We start from the raw sequence: 7631 nt of genomic DNA, 5'->3' as shown, positions 1-7631 counted from the left end.
ATACAAAGCCGGGTATGCTATAAATCTAAAGCTTACGATATGCAGAACAAATATGTGGATAATTTCGATATTTCGAATGAAATCATAATTGGTTTCTATCGGATACAATTGTACAACGAAAAGTCAATCAGAAAAAATATCAATATTTTTATAAATTTTGCATAAATATAACTTACTAAACCACCTTCCTTGTAACAGTTTCACTGCTTGTGAAGGTTTGAAAAACACTTTTGCGAATATAATGCGCTTTTTCCTTGGTCAAATGTAATAATTATACAAGTACATTATGTCTATAGATTTTTGAAACTATTAAAAACAACTCTGAACTAAACTCTAATAGAGTTTAATTAAACTGATAAGCCAGTGCGCTCACATACAGTGCTACATATTCGTTTAAACGCATTGCATTTTTTTCGTTTACTTTAGAACTGTTTTAAGATTACAACAATAACAACAACAAATATTCTTCCAAACTATTCGTTTAGGTAACAGTAAACCATCGTTGCATTTGTTTCTTATCTATTGCTTTTTGTTGTAACATAACGGGTCTCTATTTAAAATTATGCTTAAAAATGCTACATATTCGTATAAACGCATAGTTTGTTAAAGACTGCAGTAGTTAAGTTAAAAGTGATTAACTTGTGAATATTGTTTGTAACTGAATATTTTGGTAAATTCTTACAATGTTTTTACACATTCATTCAAATTTCTTAGTTAAATTAAATTTTTTAACCTAATTTTTTCAGATTTTCTAAAATGCCTAAGGCAAAATACTTAAATGATGAGGAACGGGTATTGGTCAGTGTTTACCACGAGGAGGGCTATTCCAATCGTGAAATTGGACGAAAAATTGGAAGATCGGAAGGAGTTGTGCGTGCTTTCTTAAAGAATTGCTCCTTAAGCCAATTTCGAGACTCTCTTGGCACATGGATGGAAGCGTTGTCTTGCTGAAAAATGCTGTCTTCGTCCATTTTTTCATCTAAAAATGTGATGAGGGCATCTTCTAACATATCGGTGTACGTTTTTGAGTTCATTTTTGACGGCACAAAGCACAGTTGAGCCTTGCCAGCTGACGAAAATGCTGCCCACACCACAACACTGCCACCACCAAAGTCACACTTCGACATGCGTACATTATTTTTTTGTAGATCATACCAATAACATGAGTGTGAGTCAGGGCCATCTAAATTGAACTTCTTCTCGTCCGAAAACACAACTTTCATCCATTCCGTAGTCCAATGAATGTGTTTACGGGCAAATTCCAAACGAGCTTTTTTTGATGTTCCTTTAACATTGGCTTAGACTTTGGTTTTTTCCATTTTATATTTTCATCACTTCGTAAAATGTGTAAAGTGTGTTTTGCCGTTACAGGAAGACCCAATTTATTTTTTATTTGTGTGCAATTCAAAAAATTTTTCGTAGCCTCATACTTTATTTTGTTTTTGTCACGCTGTGACAATTTTGTGTTGCCTCTTGTTGCTTTCTTTATTCCATAATTGCCTGCTTTCTTTAAGAAAGCACGCACAACTCCTTCCGATCTTCCAATTTTTCGTCCAATTTCACGATTGGAATAGCCCTCCTCGTGGTAAACACTGACCAATACCCGTTCCTCATCATTTAAGTATTTTGCCTTAGGCATTTTAGAAAATCTGAAAAAATTAGGTTAAAAAATTTAATTTAACTAAGAAATTTGAATGAATGTGTAAAAACATTGTAAGAATTTACCAAAATATTCAGTTACAAACAATATTCACAAGTTAATCACTTTTAACTTAACTACTGCAGTCTTTAACAAACTATGCGTTTATACGAATATGTAGCATTTTTAAGCATAATTTTAAATAGAGACCCGTTATGTTACAACAAAAAGCAATAGATAAGAAACAAATGCAACGATGGTTTACTGTTACCTAAACGAATAGTTTGGAAGAATATTTGTTGTTGTTATTGTTGTAATCTTAAAACAGTTCTAACGTAAACGAAAAAAATGCAATGCGTTTAAACGAATATGTAGCACTGTAGACAGACACTTCATAAACTCCTCTTCAAATCTACGTCCAACTTCCATAAGCTAGCTTATCATAAACTTCAGATAACTGTTCATCGATGTTTCCGATGCATTGATGTATTTTGTACATCTTTAGCTCGTCGTTATAAAATAATTACGTTTGGAATATACGTCAGAAAATTTGGTTGCATCAGTTGTTAAGTTTATGTGTAAAGAGTAAAGCCTCGTCATGATTCTATAATTGAATCATGAAGCCTCGTACTTTATTGGCTTCGAAACAAATTATTGAATTTGTTCTAACTGTGAAAATGACCAGCAAAAACCTAATGAAGGCCTGCCCGTTCTATATTGTTGATAACAAAACTCCCAGGCATACTCTTTTGTCTGCGCGGTACAAACAGTTAAGTAAAATCTCTTGGAAAGCACTTATTCATTGCTAGTAATTCACACTTTCTCATAAAAAACAGAAGTTTTGCCTACAAAACTATGTGCTTCCGATTACCTGGAATCTTAAACAATATCGCTGAAGACATATCAATAAATACTGAAAATATAATTGCTGAGTTCGGAGAGGTTAGTATACGCGTATGTATTTAGTATGTAGTATGTACATACATATATTGCGATGATAAGCTTATTATATAAATGTGCATCTCTCTATTTCCAAGTCAAGAATTATAATAGTGTCATTCCTGCGAAAATTCATTCTAAATCGAAAATTTTATATCCATTATATAAAGCATTATTGTTCATCAATAATTAAATCCCTACAATAAAATAAAAATATTTTAGGAAATTCGAAAAGACGTACAATCTATTATAAGCAGGATTTTAAAGCTAAAATATAAACTTGAAAACGATTGTGTAATGAAGACATTTGATGGAAATGGTAATAGCACTTTCACGTTAAATTAAACTTCACTGTTAAATAATTTATATTTCTATTAGAACGGGACAAAAGCCTTTGGAATGACCTTCTTAAGGAACTGAATACTGATTCTAACACATTTTTAAGAGCTTGTTGGCTATATGCTGAATGCTACGTGTATCGACGTCTATACTGCTTTTTTGAAAACCACACGACCCTTAAGGCATATGATTACTTCTCACATAATAAACGGAATGCCTTTGTAACCAGTACGGATTCAATGCTTGAAATACTTCGCGATCTTAAAACTATGGAAACCCATATATCCGATGATTATTTAAAACTTTTGTTGAAGGTATACAAAATGTTTCTGTGATAAAAATGTGCATTTGTTTATGTGTAATAAAATTTAAGCTGAATTTGTGGGGAAATCGTTGCGACCTATCAATTTCTTCTGGAAAAGAGGTGAAACTTCATGGCAATCCGTTCGAACTTGTTAGAAATTTGGATACAAAGATACTTGTTGATCAAAGTTCTAAGATTATTGAATGTCTTAAATCTGCAGACTGTGGAAATCCAGTGATTATTGAGATGATTTGTGATAATGCTGGTTATGAGCTTTTTACCGATTTTATACTGGCCGACTATCTAATCGAAAGCAAATTAGCTAGCGCGGTTCGATTCAACTTAAAAGCTATCCCCTGGTTTATATCCGATGCAACAATAAATGACTTTCGTTGGAGTTTACAATTTATGAAGGATCATACATCGAGCGCTTTACGAGACTACGGCAAAAAATGGCAAACATTTGTTGTGGAAAATAAATTCCAAGTGGCTAATTTAAACTATTTTTGGACAAGTCCCTACGAATATTATAGGTTTGTTAATTACTAATGACCGAATGTTTATATATATATATATATATATATATATATATATATATATATATATATATATATATATATATATATATATATATATATATATATATATAATTATAATATATGATAATATATATAATTGGCGCGTACACCCTGTTTGGGTATTAAATTAATCGAGCTCCTCCTATTTGTGGTGTGCGTCTTGATGTTGTTCCACAAATGGAGGGGCCTACAGTCTCAAGTTTTTATGAGTAGCTTTTTCATGGCAGAAATACACTCGGAGGTTTGCCATTGCCTGCCAAGGGGCGACCGCTATTAAAAAAATGTTTTTCTTAATTTTGGTGTTTCACCGAGATTCGAACCTACGTTCTCTCTGTGAATTCCAATTGGTAGTCACGCACCAACCCATTCGGCTACAGCGGCCGCCGAATATTTTTGGACAAGTACCTACGAATATGATAGGTTTGTTAATTACTAATGACCGAATGTTTATTTACTCTCTATATTTCATCAAAGGATGCCTGCAATCGATCCGGACTTGTATGCAAGACTTTCTAAAGCTCATTTAGTGATTTTCAAGGGAGACCTAAACTATCGCAAGCTTATCAGTGACTTTTCTTGGGATTCTACAGAGTCTTTTACAACATGTTTAAGAGGTAAACATTTTACTTAAAATTTATCCGAGATCATATTAATGTGAAATAAAAATTTACAACCTATAGGCTTTCAACCAACAAATGTGTGTAGCCTTCGTACTGTCAAAGCCGATTTGATATGTGGTCTTGCAAAGGGGCAAGCAGATATACTAGATAGGGAGGATAAAGATTGGATGACAACTGGTGACTACGGAACTATTCAATTTTCGGGCAAATGATTTACCTGATACATATGCACATACTATAAATGTATGTATATATGCATACTCCGAAATTTGCTTGATTTCATCAGAAGATTTAAACCTAGCATTTATGTAGATATATATGTACATATGTAGAATAACATAATATAATCTAAATGTATAATAATAAAGACAGTGGGCATTTGACATAAATGTTTTAAGTTTTTACTTCATTAATTATTTTTTTCAAACATAGTATGTCTGCTGCAATACGGTTTTGTTGTATGTATGTATTTACATATGTAGATATTTGTGACAGATTTCGTTTTCCAAAAAAATAAAAAGTATTATAAATATACATATTCTTTTAAAATAATTTAAAAAACTGCATTATATGATTACTATTAAATTAATCGTGCCAATTATCTCATGTTACGACATCTAAATCTACAAGCTTAGTCACAATTTTCGGTAAGCAAACAAAGTGAACTGCACGATATGTCTAATTTAGACCTCGATTTCGACAACAAACATGGCATAGTAAATTCAAAGACTGCACGGCATTCGCTTATATCAGCCCGATTCAAGCAGTTAAGTTTACCAAATGCAGTAATACATGTGCAGTTTATATATCTTGGACTTTTACCGTTTTCAGAAGCTTTGCCTATTATGTATTGCGTTATAGACTCCCAAGTCATTTAGCTGAGATTAAGAATAGCTTAATTGACAAGTTGGATACACTGGTGTCACAATACGGTGAGGTAGGGAAAAGTATCTTCAAATGTATTTTTAAAATATGTATATTCACCGCGAGATGCAAAAAATATTTGTAAACTGTTATAGGAATCTCGAGGAGATTTTAAAAAGGTTATTTATAAAATAGGTCAGTTAAAAATTCGAATGGAAAACAATGGAATATTTCACCAGTTTGCTGGAACAGGTAAATGCATTTCTTATTTACTTTAAATATAAAAAATCTATTTTATAATCTCCATAAACAGAGCCTGATAAAGATTTGTGGAACAACTTCCTATTAAACCTAGAGGAAGGCCAAAACACCTTCTTTGGCACTTGCTTCCTTTATTCTGAGTGTTACGTCTTCCGTCGATTGATTTCCTACTTAGAAAACACGAAAACCTTAAAAAAATTCGACTACTATGCTTTAAAGAAAGAGAGAGCCCTAATAAATTTTTCGACAACAATAGAAGTCATGCTATTTGGAATACGTGCGGTTCAGGCTTCCGATGATGTATTACGGTTTCTCCTAAGGGTATGTATCGCATGTAAATACATAGAAACACGTGAACATGCAAGTAAATTCTAAATAGTACTTTTGAAATAAAAAAATAAAAACAAATAGGCGACAATAATCTTATATGTTTGTCTTTCTCTAAGAATGCTGTAATGTTTCTCCATTTAACGGCTAATTCCTTTTACCATCCAGATAATGAGTGTTTCTTCAATTCGGGTTCTTTGTTGAGAGAGCCAAGCTTCTAGATGAGATATCCCATCTTAATATAGTTTTGTCTCCACTTATCTAAAATACTTTCGGTTTTCTATACCTCAATTGAAACTTGACAATCTTCTTAAAACCCAAAAAAGTGTAGATCAAACAAACAAATAGTGTATCGAAAACTCCAATAATTTGTATTTTATCTTTATACTATTATTAAACTGAAACCAATACAAACATTCCTAGCTTTTAAGACTATCAATCTTCAGAGTGTCAAATAAACTGCCATCGTTTCCGTAGCTAAATCTATGGGGTAATCAATGTGATATATCAGCCGATACAACGAAATATAAAGTAAAAAAAAAAGGCCCCTTCGAACACCTACGAGAATACGAGAAAAACATAATAATCGATAGCTCGAATTCGATCATTAACTGTTTTAAATCAGCAGACCATTCCAAGCCTGTGTTGGTGGATTTCATTTCAGACAACACCGGTTATGAGCTGGTTGTTGACTTCATGCTGGCCAATTATTTGCTTGAAACTAAGCTGGCGGATAAAATTCGCTTTCATCTAAAGGCTGTTCCTTGGTTTGTTACGGATGCGACGGCTTCTGATTTCTACTGGACACTTGATCAATTAAAAAAACAGACTGGACGTTGTACACAAGAATATGCTAAATTGTGGCTTCAATATTTGAGCGATGGTAAATTCGAAGTAGCGGAAACCGAATATTTTTGGACAAGTCCTTACGAGTTCTATAGGTATAGCTTTTTTTATCAACTCTTGTTAAAATAATTATGATTTTCGTTTAGAATGCGTGATGTTCGTCCAGATTTATATAGACAACTAGCTCAAGCTTATATGATCATCATAAAGGGTGACTGTAATTATAGAAAACTAATAGGGGATTTTCTCTGGGATGCTTCGGAGCCTTTCATAACTTGCATTCGAGGTAACTGCCTCTAACATTACTTTATTCATATATTAAATATATTGATGGAATTGAAGGGTTTCAACCAGCTAACATATGCAGTTTAAGAATCGTAAAAACTGAAATAATATGTGGCTTAAGTCCCGAGAAAAATGAAGTTTTAACAAAAATCGACAAGGATTGGAGGCTTGGGGGCGAATATGGAACCATACAGTTCATAGAAAAAAACTATTGCAGTTGTCCAGAATCATCAGAATAGAAAGCAGACTCAGGTGAATTGTTATATCTGCTCCTTTCTTTTTCACTTAATTGATGGAGATGGAGAAAAGCATTGGCGAACATTTTGTTCTATGCAATTATTTATGAAGCCATAAAATAAAAATCAAAAGAATTCTTGTGAATTGTTGTACAATACTTTACAAATTTATTGAGTCTTTTTTGAAATCATTACTTTGAAAGAAAACAATCAAGAATTCTTTTTTTTTCCAAAAACATAGTTTTTAATCCATATACATACTCGTACAAATGTATTTGAGATTGAGCTACATTTTAAAATATAAGAGAATTTTCGGATTGAAAATATAAATAAATATAAACTTTTAAATTAAGTAATAGAATATGACAGATGTGAAGACTGAGCATCTTCAGT

General features: G+C 32.4%; 2 protein-coding genes across 4 annotated transcripts; both read left to right on the top strand.

The window, feature by feature from the left end:
• Nucleotides 1-2012: 2012 nt before the first annotated feature.
• On the top strand, nt 2013-4840 carry LOC128866356 (damage-control phosphatase ARMT1-like). 2 transcript variants are annotated; one of them, XM_054107014.1, is made up of 8 exons: nt 2013-2231; nt 2264-2408; nt 2476-2581; nt 2801-2897; nt 2957-3231; nt 3291-3754; nt 4274-4413; nt 4480-4840. In XM_054107014.1, the coding sequence occupies exons 2-8, from the start codon at nt 2317-2319 to the stop codon at nt 4629-4631; spliced, it is 1326 nt and encodes a 441-aa protein (XP_053962989.1). In that variant the 5' UTR covers nt 2013-2231; nt 2264-2316; the 3' UTR covers nt 4632-4840. The 2 variants fall into 2 exon arrangements, with proteins under 2 accessions (XP_053962989.1, XP_053962988.1); XM_054107013.1 differs by having other exon boundaries at nt 2014-2408.
• A 69-nt stretch (nt 4841-4909) lies between these two features.
• On the top strand, nt 4910-7471 carry LOC128866358 (damage-control phosphatase ARMT1-like). 2 transcript variants are annotated; one of them, XM_054107016.1, is made up of 7 exons: nt 4910-5185; nt 5251-5356; nt 5439-5535; nt 5597-5865; nt 6349-6812; nt 6864-7003; nt 7060-7471. In XM_054107016.1, the coding sequence occupies exons 1-7, from the start codon at nt 5094-5096 to the stop codon at nt 7239-7241; spliced, it is 1350 nt and encodes a 449-aa protein (XP_053962991.1). In that variant the 5' UTR covers nt 4910-5093; the 3' UTR covers nt 7242-7471. The 2 variants fall into 2 exon arrangements, with proteins under 2 accessions (XP_053962991.1, XP_053962992.1); XM_054107017.1 differs by lacking the exon at nt 4910-5185 and having other exon boundaries at nt 5282-5356; nt 5479-5535.
• The last annotated feature ends 160 nt before the right edge of the window (nt 7472-7631 follow it).

The sequence above is a fragment of the Anastrepha ludens genome, chromosome 6 (assembly GCF_028408465.1).
Source record: "Anastrepha ludens isolate Willacy chromosome 6, idAnaLude1.1, whole genome shotgun sequence".
Classification (NCBI taxonomy): domain Eukaryota; kingdom Metazoa; phylum Arthropoda; class Insecta; order Diptera; family Tephritidae; genus Anastrepha; species Anastrepha ludens.
This window is presented reverse-complemented; position numbering and strand designations above follow the sequence as displayed.

What these genes read in the sequence shown, in the direction of transcription:
- LOC128866356 (XM_054107013.1), top strand. Translation starts at nt 2,257, where the DNA reads ATGAAGCCTCGTACTTTATTGGCTTCGAAACAAATTATTGAATTTGTT. An exon ending in AGTCCCTACGAATATTATAG is followed by an intron (nt 3,755 to 4,273) that starts GTTTGTTAATTA and finishes ATTTCATCAAAG; the next exon opens with GATGCCTGCAATCGATCCGG. An exon ending in TTTTACAACATGTTTAAGAG is followed by an intron (nt 4,414 to 4,479) that starts GTAAACATTTTA and finishes TACAACCTATAG; the next exon opens with GCTTTCAACCAACAAATGTG.
- LOC128866358 (XM_054107016.1), top strand. Translation starts at nt 5,094, where the DNA reads ATGTCTAATTTAGACCTCGATTTCGACAACAAACATGGCATAGTAAAT. An exon ending in ATATCAGCCCGATTCAAGCA is followed by an intron (nt 5,186 to 5,250) that starts GTTAAGTTTACC and finishes TACCGTTTTCAG; the next exon opens with AAGCTTTGCCTATTATGTAT. An exon ending in TTTCATAACTTGCATTCGAG is followed by an intron (nt 7,004 to 7,059) that starts GTAACTGCCTCT and finishes ATGGAATTGAAG; the next exon opens with GGTTTCAACCAGCTAACATA.